We start from the raw sequence: 19,229 nt of genomic DNA, 5'->3' as shown, positions 1-19,229 counted from the left end.
GCAAATCATTCGTGGAAACTTTCCAAGTGCTTCAGGACACTTTCGGTGATGAAGTGGTGAGTCGTTCACGGTGTCATGAGTGGTTCAAACGGTTCAAGGAAGGCAGAACTTCAACGACAGATGACCCTCGTTCAGGAAGGCCTTCAACTTCAACTGACAATGCTCAAGTGGCCAAAGTGAATGCCCTAGTGCGTTCCAATCGACGTTTAACGATTCGAGAGATGGCAGAGGAGTGCCACATCTCATTTGGGTCATGTCAGGAGATCCTGACCAAAAAATTGGAGATGAGAAGGGTTGCAGCCAAATTCGTTCCACGTCTGATGACAGAGGATCAAAAAGCGCACTGCCTGGAGGTTTGTCCGGAGCTCTTGCAAATGGCCAGTTCCGACGAAAACTTCTTGAAAACCATCATCACAGGTGACGAGAGTTGGGTTTATGGTTACGACGTGGAAACGAAGGTGCAGTCGTTCCAATGGAAGTCAAAAGGCTCACCAAGACCCAAAAAAGCTTGTCAGGTGAGATCGAATGTCAAAGTGATGATCACTGTTTTCTTTGATTCGAAAGGTGTGATCCATCATAAATTCCTCGCACAAGGTGAAACAGTCAACAGATTTCGCTACCTTGACACCCTGAAAACTTTGCGTCAAAAAATTAGGCAGAAGAGGCCTGAATTGTGGGCGACAGGCAAGTGGTTTCTCCACCATGACAACGCGCCCTGTCACACCGCTCTCCTCATCCACGATTTTTTGGCCAAAAACAACATGACAACCCTTCCCCAGCCCCCCTATTCACCTGATCTGGCTCCCTGCGACTTCTGGCTGTTCCCCCAGCTGAAGTATACGATGAAAGGACAGCGATTTCAGACGATAGAAGAGATTAAAGAAAAAACGCGGGAGCAGCTCAACAGCATCCCCGAAGAAGAGTTTTCCAGATGCATGGGACAGTGGAAACACTGGTGGGAGAAGTGTATTTCCTCCAGAGGGGAGTACTTTGAAGGTGATAAGTTAGAAGAATTGTTAAAAATTTTTAATAAAGAATTATTGAGAAAGTCCTGGAACTTTTTGATCAGACTGCGTATTGTTAAATCACAAGCTCACAGCAAATGCTCAAAATACCGACCACCCCCACCGTTGCACAGTTGACAGCAGTATGTTGTGCCATATTTAAAGAACAACTTTTGGCATGACTGAATTTCTTCTGTACCAACTAAGAGCAAAATGTTGCTTCTTCTCAGCGAAAACTTGCATGGGGTAAATTCATGATAGTCTTAGGAGATATGCTATATAGGTCGATACAAAATGTCAGAGGAGATTTTTGTATTGCTTCATCTCACAGGATCTGCTTCAAAACTTCCCTCTCTTCCGCCTTTCAGAATGGAACGCGAATATGCTCCTATGCAATTATTGATCATCTGGATTGGTACCAGTTTTAATCTTTAAAAACAGTTTAGAATCACCTTGCATACAAACACCGTTACACCAACCAAAGGCGATTTTAAAAATAAATTACTAAAAATCAATAATTAATTTAGGTTTGTCCCAACAATTACAGTATAACTTCGATTTAATGATACCTGATTTAGCGATTTCCTCAATTTAATGATACATTTCCTTGGTCCAGATTTGACGGCATTGAATGTCTATGTTCCTTGATTTAACAATAACTTTTTCCAGCCCCTTGACAATCGTTAAATCGAGTTACACTGTAATTAGTTAGGGAAAACCTAATCTGGCAGTGTCATAATGCCGAGATTAGGGTCAGTGTAGCCTTCACAATGCTGCCATGTTAAGTTTGCCCCAACTATTGTTATTAAAATACTCAGTGTAGAGTTCTTATGTAACATTAAAAATAATTTAGGCCTCTTATTAAAAAAGAGTCAAGATAATTACCATTAAAGATAAAGTGTAGATTGTGGTGACCTTAATTTACAAAAGCTTTATATATATTTTAATACCTTTGTTAATTGTCAGTGTGTGGTGACAGTTCACAAAAAATTTCAGCAACATATTGCAGGAGCTATAAAGACAAAGTATCAATAATGATTAAATATGTATGCATAAAATATGTTTTCTTTTATTCGTTTTACGTATGTCACTAGGAACTATATAAGCATCAATTTCTTTAGTTTTTCATTTAAAGATTGATTAAAGCAGATTCTTTTCTTTCTTTTAGTCACATGCATTTCTTTCTATAAAATTGAGGGAAGCACAGTACTTTCAAAGAAAAAAAGTAGAATTCAGTAGGTCTTTCATGATCTATATCTATGTTTATAGATTTCCTATTACCGAATTTCAAGACCAGCAGACACTCGATAATTCTTGACTAAAGTAACAGAGTCGAGGTGTTGTTGAAATAAAAGGGCCGTCTTCCTGCATTTGAGCAAAAATGTCCTCTGCTTTTTTGAAATTATATTTCTTCTTTTTGAAGCATCATCATCAATAACAGTATCTACGTCAGGAAATGGCTCCATTCTACACAAAGGCACATAGTAGTTCCCTTTTGGGTATTTTAATTGAAAATTAAATAATTTTTTACTATCAACTATGCAACTTTTAAAATTATTTTGCAAAATATTATGGCTTTTTCTGCCCATTAAGTCCAATTGGGGCATGTTCAAGAAAATTCTGGACGAAGTATGACTTTTTTCCGGAAATTTACACATTTGTTGTCTCTCGACATCATGCACCAGTTGTGAGCTTTGTGGTGGATTTTGATTGACATCTCTCGCAACTTCAACAGGACCTGGGATCCTCTGAGGATCAAGAGAATCAGGGGATAGATTTCTATCACCAGGAGTCTCAGAATTTTCTCTTTGTTGATTGCTTCTGGGTGTTCCTTCTTCATTTTCGGAAAAAGTATCAGGTGGTGGCTCAGGGGGACCATTCCTAGAAGAGTTATTGCTGTGCTCATGACTCAAGAGCAAAGGCAGTTCATAGCGGTGGAAAAAATACATCATTGAATGCTGTAAAGAAATAAAGGGGAAAAAATAAAATTTCACACCAAAAAATATAAATGTAGCACACAATAAGGAAGATAGAAACTGAATGACAGCATTCGAAATCATTGGTCGAACCGCTGGTCCGAGACCAGTGAAAACAGCTTCAGACCAACTTACGGGAATAGAATTCAGCGGTCCATGGGACCAGTGGTTGATCACAGTTATTTACATTTTTATTTATTTATTTTTTCTATTTACAGTAATTTTGCTTGATTAAATCTAAGTATTTTTTTCTCATATGAATTTAAAAGCCAATTAGCCATGTTATAAAGCTTTTGTGAGAAATAAAATTTCTGTAACTGTTTATGTGTCAATAAAAAGCACCAAATCGACAGGAATAAGGCCCCTAATACTGCAAAAACGGTACTAATTAATTTCATAAGCAAAGAAAAGAAGTACTACTTCAAATGTTTACTTTTGAAATTGTTGGATAAATTTAAAGCATTACTGCAAACATTTATATTTTATTCAAAACACTATTTGAACACAATGGGGCTGTATAATAATGTTGACGGTTTAGGAAGGGTCATGACCCTTAGTGTTCCCGCTAGGCCGTTTTTGAAGGGCGCAGCGCCCTGCCCTTTTCCATATCAGCAAAATGCGCCCTGCCCTTCTTTTAGATCGCGAAATGCGCCCCGCCCTTTTCAAAAATAAGAAATTGCACCTTGTGTTTTTAAAAAGATGCCTCAACCATCGTTTCGACCTGCCGCGATATCGGGGCAATTTTATTTGTCCAGCAATCATCTGTAAAAATGCCCATGTCTTATCCTTGTTCCCAGAATTTCACCCTGAAAACGGCCCCATAAACAAAAGGGGAAGCAAACACCTAGGCAAAGAGGGAATGAGATTCTCAGAATTCAAACAGGATTATCAGTAGGAAACAAAGGCATGTTCTTCCCTTCTACTGAGGGTGGTTTTTTGAAAGGTTGTGGGAAGGAGTAGGGTCTTCTGGGAAGGGAGAGATTTGTTTCATTCCTTCCCATCCTTGATTTTCTGAGAATCAACAATGAGAGAGGGAATAGGACATTTTCCTAACATTTCAGCCCTTTGTGTCCGTTTTTCGTCTGCATGTGGAAATTAGGCTTAGCTAATTTTAGCGCATTGCTAGTGATTCTGTAGCAATCTTTTCACATCTGTTTCTGGAAAGTTAACTTTCTGATTGTTTCCTAAGAAGAACATAGTACGAAGCTTACTGGGCTAAAATGCAAGGGTATTTTTTAAATATCTTGGATTTTTAACCCCCATCCCCAGCCCCCCTAAAAAGCTGTTTGAAATGGAAACATCGCATTGACAGGGCGTTCATTCAATTCTTTCCTTTTTGCTAAGTATTTTTCTTATCTTTGTATGTGTGTGTGTGTGATTCATATAACAAATTATTTAAAACACTTATTGACATAATAAAAAGCATACTTTTGACATACTTGTGCTTTTTCTAACAAAAATAATCTTGCACTGTTTCTTTTTCTTTTATAAATATTATACAATTGATTTTTTTAAAAAAATCACACAATTAAATGGCCGAAATATTAAATTTTCACAAAAATTGTCTGAGATAAAAAATCTTAGCTTGGCCCAAGCTGCTTATTCATTGCATTTAGGAGCGCATACATCTGCCAACACATTTGTGTTATGAATTTGAACTCCAAGACTAGGGAATAAAGTCTTTTTAGTTTTGCAACTTGCTATTACTGCATTTTTGAAGCACTGGCACACAGTATTTTAAGTTAATTATTCTATTTGAAGTGTAACATACTTAAAAAAGGAGAATTTACACTCATCAAAATTTTGATGTCTACTAAAATACTTAATGGCACAATGCACATTATTTGGCAGTTTCTTTGTTAGGAAGGGGAGATCGGTAATTAAATACTGTTCTTCTTAAATTGAAATTCAAAGGCTTCTGAAATACCTAGAATTTTTTTTACTCTTATAGGTAGTTAAAATTATGGCCTGAAAAGTGTTGAAAAACACCCAAAGCCAAGTTTCAGCATTAGCTAAATGTTCCTATGGAGTGTGGAAAATGTGCTTAGCTAAGTTGGCATTTGTGTGTGTGGGGGGGGGGGAGCTAACCCTATTCTGAAGACAAGTGCGTTTTCTGGATGAAATCATATTTAATACTAAAGTCAGTGGTGACGGCAATCAAGGGGGGGGGGGGGGTCATGATGCAGACTAGACTGTTTGAATTTTTGCAAGGTGTTTTAAGTATTATTTCTCTTAATTTTTTTTGTAGGGGGGGGGGGGCACTCAGTACTTTTTGAGTGGTGCATCATTGGTCTTGGGTGGGGGGACACCGCTTTGAAATAGTGCCCTTTTTAAAAAAGATGCCCCTTTCAAAGGCCAGCACCCTGCCCTTTTTTTTCTAGAGTGAACACTAATGACCCTCATGACACACCCCCATATCCTCCTTGCTTCTATCTTGGACCCTTCCCCTTTTGAAAAATTTCTGTGGGTATCACTGTTTGGCTCTGTACTGAAATGGAAAAGGAAGAAAGACAAATCAAGTCCATATGTGTGAATTGTTATAATTTTGTCTTTTCAAACTTCTTTTAAGTGCTTAGTTCTCATGAGCAAATATTATGGTATTTTTGCACCAATGGCAAGAGCTTTAGGCTGTCTTTACATGCAATCAGTATCAATAGACATCCCTGCAGTTATATGGTATTTTTTTTAAAAAAAGTTATGGATGTTTTAAAAGCATATCACTCAGGGTATAAGATAGGTACAAATATTGAATGCATACACGACACACAAAAATATATGGTGCATTTTCAAAGAAATGGTCATTTTCGTGTCCCTCTAATAATTTACGAATGTTTTGTAACTTGTACATAATTTTAGGAATTTAAATACTTTTCAGGATAGAGTTTAACATCGATCATCTTTAACATCATTAAAAGTAAAATTTCAATAACTATATATATAAAAATCTTGTGTCAAGATGTTTGTTCGGGGTAAACTCCGAAACTACTCAACCGATTTTTCTCAAATTTCATATCAATGTGTCATTTGGTCCAACTTAAAAGATAGGATAGTTTTTATAATTTTTTACTGCAAATTTCATATTAATTATGCAATAATAGTGTGAATTAATTGTTTAGTTCTAAAAATTCTTAATAGATGGCGGTGTAAGTTAATTAATCGATATAACTCTAACATCGTATGACTTACTGCTAAAAACACCATGATAAAAAAAGCTCAGAGATGTTGCTTAGAATTTCCATATAACGTTTCGGGATATTACAGGTTATTATTTACTTCCTGAGAAAATCAACTATATTTTTCAAAACGTTTCCTTGAATTGCTACAAACTGCAGATTTCACACCGTTGTGAAAAGTATTTTTCTCCACCAGTATCAAGATTAACTAAACGTATTTAATAGGTGTATCGGTTTCGGAGTGATTGCGGTTTGTCCAGATTGACTCAACACCCAATGAGTGCGAAAAGTTATCTGGATCACGAAGCTTTGCAAGAGTTGCAGAGGAACTACATTCGAGCTACTTGCTTGAGAGTCTGTCTTCGCGTTGGCAATGCGTGTATTAATGCTTTGAGAGCTTTCTTAGAAAAGCAGGAAGGTTCCAGGCTATTATATTAATCCTGGCTTCACTGCAGGTGCCAGAATCATAACTGCCTTTTTAACCAAGAAGACTACTAAATTCTTCAAAAATATTCCAGGTTTATTTCAGGAAAGTTAATGAATTTAAGCGGAAAACAATTATTTTCTTTATTTTGTTCCCCAGGAAATTTTTAATATCATTAATTCTTGCAAAGATACATTCGCAACAGAAAATTGCAGTGACAATTGTATCGTCAGGCATTGCTGCTACTTTTTTTAGATGATACACGAACAGCACATTCAGCTTTAAAGTTGCCTATTAGATATTCATAACAAACAAAACACAATGTGTACAATAAAGAGAAAAAAGACGTGGTATGGCTGTAGTGTTGCAAGAGAGTGAAATTATAATTTGGGATGAATGTACTATGGCTCATGAGTAAAAGCATTCATTCGAAGCACATCATAGGATTATGCAAGATTTGAGTGGCAACGATAAACTTTTAGGCGAAATTGTCTGAATACTGTCTGGGGACTTCCGGCAGACATTAGCAGTTATTCCGATGAAATCAACGCATGTTTAAAAAAACGTTTTTTATAGCGTAATGACGAGATAATGCGATTGGCCATGAACATGCGAGTATAAACGCAAAATAATCTAATCGCACAAGTATTTTCTAAGCAATTGCTGAGTATTGAAAACGGTGAAATTGAACTGTATCAAAATATACAGTACAACAAATAGCCAGACAATTTCTGCACTGCCGTTGAGACGAAAAGTGAACTAATTGAGAGTCTATTTCCAGATAAATTTAATTTTTTAAAAATCATAATTGCCTCTGTAATCGCGCTGGTTTTGTAGCAGTTTTGTTTTCGGTAAACATTCCCGAACAGACAGGAATATTTGTGGATCGTCAATTGTCGACTGTCAAATACATATCCTGATGCATGTCGCAAGTTGAATTTATTGGTAGCACAAAGTCATTGGGAGATGACACTTTCTAATGCAGGTTTGACATAAGGAGAAACAGTATTCGTCAACTGTTTAAAACAGTTTTGACGACATACTATCCAACACAATCATTATTTTTTAAGGAGAAACTATATTACTTTCACGTTTGAAGACGTATTTCATAAAGTTTAACAAACACACAAATGTCCAAATCCAGATTTTACACCAGAGATAAATATGAAGCTTTAGTTTTCACTGAAGGTTTTTGTGTTTCAATTTCAAATTTGCCACTTAGTTATTATGATATGCCGTCACTTGATAGTTGGGCCACCGACTTAGTTAACACTGATTTGCAACGTATAACAACAGAGCAATGACTCTGTCTTAGCTACAATTATTGCGAATAATGAGCCATTACTGACGGCTTTAAAAAAAAGCTCTCCATTGATGCTGAACAAGTTGTCGATGAAAACAAAGCAGTAAACACTCCAAATGAATTTTTAAATTCCCTGGATACACCAGGAATGCGTCTACACGATTTCCGGTTGAAAATTGGCTCAACAATTTATTCTTTTTCGCGATTTAAACTCACCTAAATTACGCAACGGTACACGTTTCTGCATTAAAAGTCAACAATATTTGTCGGAAAAGTTTAAAGGAGAAATGTTTGTGTTGCCACGTAATCCATTATTAGCGTCATAATTTTCAAACACATTTGAAAGGCTTCAATTTTTGATTCGTTTAGCTTTTGCAAAGACCATAAATAGATTTAAAGAACAAAAAATGTCTTCTTTCGGTTTGTTCTTGAAACATAAATATTTCTCTTATGGGAAACGAAATATTGCCTACTCACACGTGGAAAGTTATCATACTTTTCGTATTAGCAAAAGACTGGTTGATCAAGAACATTGTGCACAACTTAGTGCTTAGACAGTTTTCAGTTTTCAAATAATAGAAACAATAGTTCGAAGTCAATGTTATCTACTTCATTGAAAAAATTTAATTTTTATACATTTTTAATTTAGTTAGTGTATTTTGTAAAGAAGTTATTGATTACAAACTATAGAGAAAGCTAATGTGAATAAAATGTAGTGTAGAATCTAAAAGTGTATGGTGGTTTACGCTTAGTTTCTACATTCGGTTATTTTACAATCAGTTTCGATATTTACTATCACTTTCAAGTTATTTTTTTTTTTTGCGGAAGTTATACTTACAAAATTTACTAAGCGTAAGTATAGTGCTTTTTCCATAGAAAATTTAGTTAGTACTTATTGAATTCAATAAGTACTTTCTTCAGCCTGCACGGTAAAAAAAAAAAAACAAATCCGAAACGTTACTGAGTAAAAATTTTCGATAATTGCTTGCAGTTCTGGCTAAGCTTTGGCTATGTTTGCATTACTGCTTATAGAAGTTCCTTAATAAATCAGAAAGGTGCTAAGCTTTTTTTTTTTGTATCCCTTCCTAAGTTTACACTTAAGTTCCAGAAACACGACTAACTTCAAACGGGAAGATCTTCGAATTTTTCAAGAGGCTTCCGAGATGATTTCAGGAAGGTTATAAACTTTTATCGGAAAACTTTCCGGGTTTTGGCTTGACATGATACTGGCAGAAATTGGCCACATCAGCTGCCCATAATTTTCCAGGAACATTTAGGAATCGTTTTTAAATTGAATAACGCCCATTATCAATCTCATATGTTATAAAATCGGCTGTACTATTTTAAGCTCTATTAAAAATATTTATTTGATTCTATCAAAATAATGAGTTCAAGTTTATTTTAATCCAACTTCTTTGCCACAGCAACGCGTGGCTGGGTCAGCTAGTTTTATTTTAAATGTCTTTAATATATGTCGAAACTCTATGAGGAAGTATCCCATGACTTTTGTCACTACAATGTTTATGTATATATAAGCTACAAATAAAATCAGTATGCAAAGGACAAATAATGTTAGTTAAAAAAAAAACCATTTTAGTCATCTATGTGCTAATAATGAAACTATTCATAAATGTTGCATCACTTACCAAAATAAAAAGCCAAGATGTGAAAAAGGCGAGATGCAGGTTGTGACCAAAGCGGAAAGTGTAGCCATAAAAGAAAAAATGGTACAAGAAGAAAAACCTAGGAACATCAAACATGACATCAGAACAAAAAAATGCACAATGAATGAAAGGAAGCTAAATATTTTTAACATTTATTTAAAAGCTTTCAGCATGACATAAAACTGTTTGAAGAAATGCTGACATGAAAATTGTATCATAAATTGAAATAAGTCTGGAGTGTCGGTTTTCTGGAAGAAAATTTCTTCTTTGGGAAGGAATACAAAATATTTAGTTTTTGAAAAATATCTGCACAAAACGGAATTGTATGAACTATCTACAAAACCAATTTAAAGGATTGACACAGATTGAACACTTGAAGAGCTTTGGTGAAAAACAAGTGGTGAAAATAATAACAAATAAATGAATTAATTTATAAAAATACGGTAGTTAATTTTTTTAATCACGAGACAAAGAGAGAGAGAGAGTACATATTATAGAAAATACTAATTTAATTTTTCAAAAAATGGGTTGATAAATAATCAGAATAGCTAAAACTGATTTTATTAAATACAATTATAAATAAACAAACTTGAAAATGAATTTAAATAGATTTTAAAATGCCTTTGTGGCAAAAAAATGCCTATGTGCCTATTTTTTTTTACATATTTCAAGATGAGTTTGAAAAATGATATTCGTCTCTAAATAACGATTAGAAATTGGGGATTAAAGTGTCAACCAAACGTGGTTAAACATCGAAACTATTTCTGTAACTGCTTTTAAGTACACAAAATAGGAAAAGCAGTAAATAGTTTGATACCAACAAGTGTTTACAAATGCCAAAAGGAAATTAATTGCTCTTTCATAAAAAAAAAATGGATGACTAACAATCCTTTCAATGACTCAACCAAAAATTAGCTAGGAATAGAGTTAAATTAGAGTAGTGTCACATAAAATTTAATCTTATTAACTTCTCTCTGATTAAGTTCTAATAAATGTTAATTTTCTTTTTTGGTGCAAAACTGGTTCAAAATAACTTAACAAAGTTATACAAAGAAAATTTTTGTTTCTGAGGACCTATATGGAATTATGTATTACAGCTAGAAATTGATTGTTTTCTATCTTCAATAAAGGCTTCTCATTTGACTGTTTTTAACGAGGAACAAAAAAAGAAATATTATTTTATCTCTGAAAAAGTTCTAAATTTAACTTAAAAGCACACTAGTTCAAGAAAACTACTCAATATGTTTTAACATATCGTCACCTCAGAGCAACAGTAGGATATCTTAGTATTATTTCTGGGATTAGATGTCTTAGTGATGTCTCTGAGGCAACGGTATGTTTTGTTATCACATTTGCAGGATGAATCAAGCAGTATTACAATCTTCTATACTTGGCAATAGTGTTTTAGAGTGAATGATAATTTGTGTTTTTTTTTTTCAAAGTATTATTTTTCAGAATGATTTTTCATAAATACAAGACTAATTCAGACTACATTATATCAGTTGAAGAAAGATAGTTTTCATAATTAAATGCATTTAGGTAATTTGTAACTATTCAACATGATTCGACAATAGATAAAATATTTTTCTCATAAACTAAGAGACTATGTAAATGTATTCTATATTTGATACTTACTTAGTCCAATGCTTTCGAGATATGCGATGAGTGCAACAGACCGAACGATACTGATCTGCAGCCCATACAATCAGGATTACATAGAAAGCTGCAGATGTGTCTTGGAAAAATTCAGAGAGCACAGCTTCCAGTCCTGGAGAAAATTAGATTTTCATTTTTAAATCAATGAACTACATTAAGGGAAAAAAACAGCATTTGAAAGATAAATTGCACAGTAAAGACAATTGTAAAGAAGCCAGTGTAGTTATCAATAAAAATTGAACTGAGGGATAGGGATTCTAGGCAAGAATTCAAAGTCTCCAACTCATCATATACTTTTACTTTCTTAGTTTCAATTTAGATATATTTTTTACTATTGAAAATCAGTTTTTTTCTTACAGTTTTATAAATTTAGAAAGGTATATATACTTTGATTATTGCCTTGCAATATTCCTCTCCCCGACATACTGCCCATTGTTACAAATGAAAGGTTTTAAGAAGGATAACTTTTTCATTTCTTATTCGGAGGAATCCTAAAGGATATTTTCATTTTTGCTTCAAATTTTTTATTATGATTAACACAGTGGTGTAGGCAAACATATCACTTCAGAGCTAAGCTCGATATTTGCCAAGCAATTTTTTGAAATGGAAGTTCCAACAGCGCAATTTTAGACAATCTTCGAAGATGATAGAGAAGGGGGTCTGGTTTCTTTTCCTCAGAAATTCTTTGAAATTACCTATAAAAATGCAATTATAGACTAAGCATGCACAACCTTTTTGAGACAGCAGGCCACAAAGACACGGACTGAGTAAGTTGAGGGTCACTGGGGAGGGGGGGGGGGGTGATCAAATCATAAAAATGCACACTGAATTCTGCGATGTTTTTGTAGCTTGATACAAATTTATAATACCTTAGCTAACTTCTGCTATCGTGTAGAGATAATGTAAAAAAGTCTAAGATTTGGCACACAAACATGTCTAATGAGATAGTTTAGATTGCATCTTTTGAAACTTTTCCATTTTGGATTCGTAAACAGGAGAAGCAAGAGGTCAAAATGAAACAAAATTTAAGTGCATGTAGTGCTAAATACAGCGGCACAAGAAATTTAAAAGGGCTCATTTTTCTGCCAACAAATATATAGAAGGGTCAGTTCAGTATTTTTCTCTTACTATCCATTTTTGTGAAAATAATCAACATTCTAACATTTGTAACAGAAGACAAAAAAAGTGCAACCAAACTGTAGGTGAAAAGCAAATATCTAAAATATGTTCTTAGTTATATTGATAAGTTAAAAAAAAAGAAAGAAAAAAGAACTAATAAATGGAAAGATAAAAAAAAAAAAAAAAAAAAAAACCCTCAGCAAAGGAACAAAGAAATATTCTATGGCAGAAAATTTCACTGACAAATTTAAAACACAACAGTAGGTCTCAATTTCAAATTTGATTCTTTTTTTTTGGGGGGGGGGGGAGAGGGTGCTAAGTAACCATAAGGAGCAAATATATATCCTAGTATTCTAGTTCAGTAGGTTCAGTAGATTTTATACTCTGTACATTTTAGGACATAATCAGAAAAATGATGAACCAAGCACATGTTAAAAGATTGCTGCGCAATCACTCTGAATGCGCCAAACTTATTTAAGCCTATTTCCCACATGTGAATATATGCTACAGTATTCTATTTTATGAGTAAATTTTGTTTTAAGCAGAGAAATAATTACCATATTTGTGAAGGTACCATTTTCATTACATTATTTTTGTGAATCTACCAATTTTGCTAGTCCAATTTTTGTGGAGACGATACCAAAAATAGCCATAAAATTGGTCAGTATTTCCACTTAAAAACTGTAAAACTGAATGATAAATATTTTACAAATTAGTTTAAAAAAATTAAAAAAAATTTTTTTTTTTAATTATTTTTAAAGAACTTGCCAGGTGCCAATTCAACAAGCCTGCAGGCCATAGGTTGTGCATCACTGTTATAGACTGACTAGTTTCAGGAAGAGAGAACCATAGGGACTCTTTTCAGATCATAATGGCAGGTCAACTTTAGCATTGTTAGGAAAAAGCTAAGAGAATTAAAACTCTCCTCAAGTAATTATCTCAGAAATTGAAGCTCCAAATGTGCAATTTGAGACTCTTTGGTAGTCTAATACAGATTCATGGATATTCTAAGTAATATTCTATGTTGCCCCCTTGGTGATTGTCCTGATTGGAAACCATGTGAGAAATGTTAAGTTAGAAAAATTTCCTAATTTACTTTCTCTTGGTTTATATCTCCATATGTAATTTTCGCTTTGGATTTTTTTTCTTATGGATGGGTTTGCACAAAGGAAGGGAAATAAGCTATTTTAGTATAAACTTCAAATATATATATATATAATAAAACATGTTATGCGGGGTAGGGACAGGGGTACTGCACTATCAGCCTGGCTCTTGAGTACGCCACTAGATGAGCAATTCATTGATTTGAGGGAAGCAAACCATCTAAGTGGCATAATTTTGGGGAACAAAGCACAAACAAAACAAACTACAACCCAAATTCAAAATAATACAGTGCAGAACCTTTTATCCAGGAACAAAAAAAACCGGGAAACCAGAAAACAGGCAACCTTTTGCTGATTTTCCCACCATTTTTTAAAAATACGCATTTTTGGCAATTTTTGAAAAACTAAGCTTTTTTTTTTTTTTTTAAATACCTAAAAGAAAATAAGTGGTTTCTTAATAAATACCAGATTACTCATCTATAACTCGGGAAAATGTTTTCAAAAATGAACTTCAAAGGGTTGTCTTTAACACAGGGAAAAATTACCGGAATATTTTCTTGAACTAAAAAGTACACACTTTGTTTGAAATTTTTGTGTTTTATTCCAACTGAAAATTAAAGAAATGAATACTTTCACATTATAATGCAATATTTTATTGAATGGTCTTTAATTAAAACCGTTTAGAGTGGAAGTGACGTCGCAAAAGCGCGTGAGACGCCCCGATTCTCGAATTTTCTGGATAGTTGATGGTGGAATCTAGAAATCGTTAAACGCAAGACTGTAAATAAGGCTGCAGGAACTCATAAATTAAATTTGAATTGGTATTAACTTAATGCAAAAGCAATAGTTATCAATAATCGCTAACGCCAAACCTTTACAAAAAAGTGAAGAAAAAAACACGTTCATGAAATTCTCTCATACACTATAGTAGAAGAATCGCACATTTACGTTCTAAAACTTGTTTCTTGCCCTTCCCTTAATTCTCTTTCATTTTAAAACATCGAAAATTGGTGTTTTTCTTTCCATTTCAAAATGAATGTGAGGGTCTCAGATCTTATTAAATAACTTAAGGTTTTTGGTGTTTAAATTATTTTCTCACTAGTAGTTTTTAATGTTTCGAAATCGATAAGCATTTCTGAAATGTTTTCTTTTTATTTTAATATGTATTACTATTTATTCCAGTAATTTAAGTTTTATAAACAATCTACCTAAAGCTCTTTTTAGCGATCCAGAAAACCGGGAAATTCAGAATAATCGTTAAAAAATGCTTCTTACGTCCATAAGTGTTGGACAGAATGTATAGTTATCTTATTCACGTCAACTACACTTGGACGGTTGCATAAACTGCAGTTTTACTTGCGGATCTATGAAGTAAGACCAAAGATAAACATGAAGCAGAAACGTGCATGACTCTCCAGGAGCAAAAAGAAGCTCAAACAGTAGAAACAAGGTTGGAAAAGTATTATATTCAGTGATAAATCTTTTTTTTTTTGAAATATCTGGAAAAAAAAAACATGTTCGGGTTTAACGTTTAAAAAAAGCGTATTAGAAATCTTGTGTAAGACTTTCTCTTCAATTTGACACATCTTTTTTGGTTTGTGGGTGCATGAGGTATCTTAAAATAAAACAATGTATTGTTTGCATTGTATGTATCTTAAAATAAAACAGTGTGTGACTTCCGGTGTTTATCAATAATACTGCATGATACTTCATCTGAGGCACAGCAGAGACACATTTTATTTTTCAGCAAGATTCTACTCGTCATGTCTCTAAATTGACTCATAGATTTTAAATGGAAAGAGAAATTTCGGTATTAAACTGGTCAAGCAACTCTACCAATCTCAATAAGATCAAGAATTTGTGGTACCGTCAAATCTAAACAAAACAGTTCAGGACCTGGTGCCTGCCAACAAAATTGAGCTCATTGCTGCATTGAAGAGGGTATGGAAACTGTCAGAAACAATTAATGTAAACAGGTGGTAGAATCCGGGTGTGAAAGGATTAAAGCATTTTGAATCCAGCAAAAAATGACGCATTCTACTATTGATATTGTTTCTTATGAAACTGTTCCCCCCCCCCCCCCCTCAATTTGAACATTCTAATTTTTTGACTCAAATGTTCATCAATAGAAACTTTTGGATAATTCTGTCTAAGATTACTTTTATTTCAGTATACTTGAAATGAAATGCGTACTTTAAGGTCTAGAAAGGTGGCACGTTTATTTAATTATCTAATCTGCACTTATATTTGGTTAGAATAAACTTTTTTCCAAAAAGTGAGAAGTATTATATTATTTTGAATTTCGGTTGAGTAACATAAAAAGGTTTATGGTTAGGATGAGACTTCGAAGGAAAAGAGACATTTTTAGAGTTTTTCATTGGGGAGTATATTTCTTATGTTGCAAATATTTAGTTCTAAAACTGAATTTAAATATAAACAGTAAAATGTCATTATGAGTAATCAAGCTTTCAGTAACAATAATATTACGGTTTTCGATGGATAAATTTTAAGACATTTATAAAAGAATATGAAAAAACTCTCATAATTATTATTTATGTGTCTCTAACCATGACATAGTAAAGTAACATAGAGAGTTGAGAACAACAAAAAGTAAAAAACCAGGCAGGAGATTTTTTGCAATCAAAAACTGTTTTTTAATATTTGCATGACCAAACCGAGAAAATTGAAGATTTTAAAAGCATTAAAATACTGAAATCAATATCCTATCATTTAAAAAGTATACAAGTAAATAAATATGCTATTTATTCTTGTAAAAAAATGGAAAAAAAAAAGCTTCATATTTTTCTGATCTATTCAAAAAAATAACGCTTTCTTTTGATGTGTTTCAAGTTCAGAATTTGAGAATACCGTGCAAAAAAAGAAAAAAAGGTTAAAAAAAAGTGGAAAAAAAAGATTATTGGTTTCAGCTATGGAGGGGCTCATGGATGCTGACTACAGACAGTGTACTCACCTACAAGGGAGAGGATTACAGTCATTAGAGGAGCAGCAGGGAAATGGAAGGTAGAGTGAAACTCCATCATGTGTAGAATCCAAACTGGAAAGAAAATTGACATAGGTTCTAAAACATTACACTCAGTTTGTTTAAACATCATGACTGCAGTATCTTACTCATAGGGAAAGTTTAACATGCCTAGAAACAAAATATTACTAAAAACAACCCATGTTTTAAAGCTTTTGCCTAATCTTATCAATAGACAGAGGATTCAGAAGCAAGAAGTTTACCTGCATGTAGAAATAAATTTGAAAATTAATGAAATTAAATTCATCAGTAATAAAACTGTAGAAATGAGTTTTGCTACTACAAAGAGCCCTTACCAAAGAAGTAAGTTTTAGGATAAAAGCATTTGAGTAAGAATATGGCTTTATCACTTTGAGTGTTAAATTATTTTTATTTCTCATTTATTGAAAACAAGATTCATTAAATATTTAATATGCAAAAAGTATCCAAAAATGTTTCAAAATAGTAAATGTATTGATAATTTTGTATAAGTAACACTATGTTCAGTAGTGTTACTTGAGAATGCACTTTATATTTAATGCTATAGATTGGTGTAACATAATCACAATAATGCATCACCATTTACAAATATTTTTCAGTTTGAGAGAGGGTTTAAGCTGAACTCGAAACCTCTTGAGCAAAAAAAGCTAAATTTAGGAAAAAAGCTTTAACAAAATAATAAAATATTCACTGTTAAGAATACGTTTACAGATTTTTCTAAATGGGTCATCATCCAGGGTTGAGGAGTCGGAAGAAAAATGGCAGACTCCGACTCCAGGATTTTGAAACGTCAGACTCCGACTTTTTTATTTATTTTTTCAAATCATGCCCCCTACATGGGCAGGGGGAAAAACCCCTGCACAGAGATTGAAATATTATTCCTTTTTGTGACATTTTCACGTTGCATTTTATTGTAAACTCAAGATGTTAGAAATTCAATTTGAAAATCAAATTATCCAATAGTTGGGATTTCTAAAGTGAGATTATTTAAAAATCCCATTTAAAAAAAAAATTGAAAAAGATTAATTTGCTCCCCTTTAATGTTTAACAAATATGTTGATCAAATCCTGCGCTTTCAATTTTTGAAAGCACAAAGAATGAGTTTTGAGCAAAAAAAAAAAAAAAAAAAACTTTTTTGCAAAGTCAAAAAACTTTTCTTGAGAGGGGGCGGTTCCCCCCCTCGCGAGGGACACCCATCTGGTGGGTCACATTTCAACTTAATTTCAGAGTTTATTAAAACTAAAATACTTTAATTCTAAAAAAAATCCCCAATAATAAATCTTAAATTTAATCTTAAAAACTTCAACAATATTGCACTATGTTGCGGAGAGAGGTCGGGTACATGTAAGTAACTGGAATAAATTTTACACAAAACGCGGCGTTATACAGCTTTGTACGAATAGCTTTTACTATACATACATTTCTCGGCTCAATTTTTAATTTTAATTTTATTGGCAGCTTCAGAATTAACCTTAATATGAAGATTTTAGGATTAACTACAATTACTGAGTGTTGTAACAAATAAATCATGTACTAATTTTATTTGTACTTTTCAGTGATAACCAAGCTTTCTTAGTTAAAGTCTTAAGATTTAAAAAACATTTATATTTTATCGGATTCGCGCTTTTGTACCAACACTTATTTAAATTTACCAAGCACCCTCAAAGTTTCCCGACTTGTGCTCAAGCAATATACATTCCTTTTATTTTCAGTAAGTTACCGCCCTATAGTCAGGGCTAGGGCAGAAATACATGAGCGGTGTTTTTCATGCATTCCTTTTACTATTTTATAACTGAGATCGAGGTAAAACATAGTATATTATTATTTTTACTTGAAAGTGATTAGAAAATGTTAGGAAAACAAAACTGTTTGCTGACAGTTGCTATCAGTTAAATAAAGTTAGAAAATAAGCAAACTAGTAGACGTCGTCGGTAGCTGTTACAGAAAGTTCGATTAACAATCAAGTCAGCTAGTTGTCACAATGAGTTATTTTCTTATTAGCAGGCTTTAATACATGTAATCAAATTAATTAGTAGTCATATTTTTAAAAAATGCAAGGAGAATCAGTGAAAATTAAAGGAAAAAAAGAAACCCGGAGTCCGAGTTGGCATGATTTCGAACAACTCCGACTCATTTACCCCAAAATCAGTCCGACTACGGCTCCAAAAGCCTGTCATCATCCCCAGTTAAAAATTAAATTCAAAATTTGGCTATTAAGTTTTTAAAGAGATAAATATACAGTACCTAATGTATAAGTAAGTTAAATATTTGAAACAAAAGAACTGTGTACCACTGAAAGAGTATAAATTAGATTTTCAAAATGGTACAAGTCCCCTTTCAATAACAATGCATTTATTGAGAGGCCATAATGCCCATTAGGACTAAGTATTGTTGAACTTGATTCTTAATTTAAACATCTTTTTAGCTAAGATTTGAAATCAGGTTAAGTTGAATATTGCTGTGCTCGCTTAATCTCTCTGATCATACATTGCTCTTTAATTGTTTTGAGCAGTGTATTTTAATCATGCAGTACTGCATGTAATAATCTATTTCAGTCAGGAAAAATTTAACTCTTAAAGTATATGATAATAGAAGCAATTTTCGAAAATTGATACTCAAATTGCAATATTATATGAAAATTATTTTTGGTACTTGAAAATGGTAAAGTTCTTGCTATTAGCATTTTAAGTACTAATTGAGACTTACTAATAATCGGTGCAGTACTTATTTAATATTAAGCTTTTTTTTAATTGTAAATGCTTTTTAAAGTTAGACAAGAGCATGCAGA

The 19,229-nt window shown here is 33.1% G+C and overlaps 1 protein-coding gene across 1 annotated transcript in view; it reads right to left on the bottom strand.

Moving 5' to 3' along the window:
• Window positions 1-2,281: 2,281 nt before the first annotated feature.
• The window catches only part of LOC129216706 (membralin-like), a 43,693-nt gene continuing 26,745 nt past the window's right edge, over window positions 2,282-19,229 (bottom strand). The window contains exons 9-12 of the mRNA XM_054850923.1: window positions 16,394-16,477; window positions 11,180-11,312; window positions 9,527-9,623; window positions 2,282-2,962 (exon numbers count right to left, since the gene is read on the bottom strand). Coding sequence (XP_054706898.1) covers window positions 2,282-2,962; window positions 9,527-9,623; window positions 11,180-11,312; window positions 16,394-16,477 — 995 coding nt within the window. The remainder of the gene's footprint in view (window positions 2,963-9,526; window positions 9,624-11,179; window positions 11,313-16,393; window positions 16,478-19,229) is intronic.

This window comes from Uloborus diversus, chromosome 2 (assembly GCF_026930045.1).
Source record: "Uloborus diversus isolate 005 chromosome 2, Udiv.v.3.1, whole genome shotgun sequence".
Taxonomy (NCBI): Eukaryota; Metazoa; Arthropoda; class Arachnida; order Araneae; family Uloboridae; genus Uloborus; species Uloborus diversus.
The sequence above is the reverse complement of the archived record's forward strand: the minus strand, read 5'-3'. Positions and strand labels throughout refer to the sequence as shown.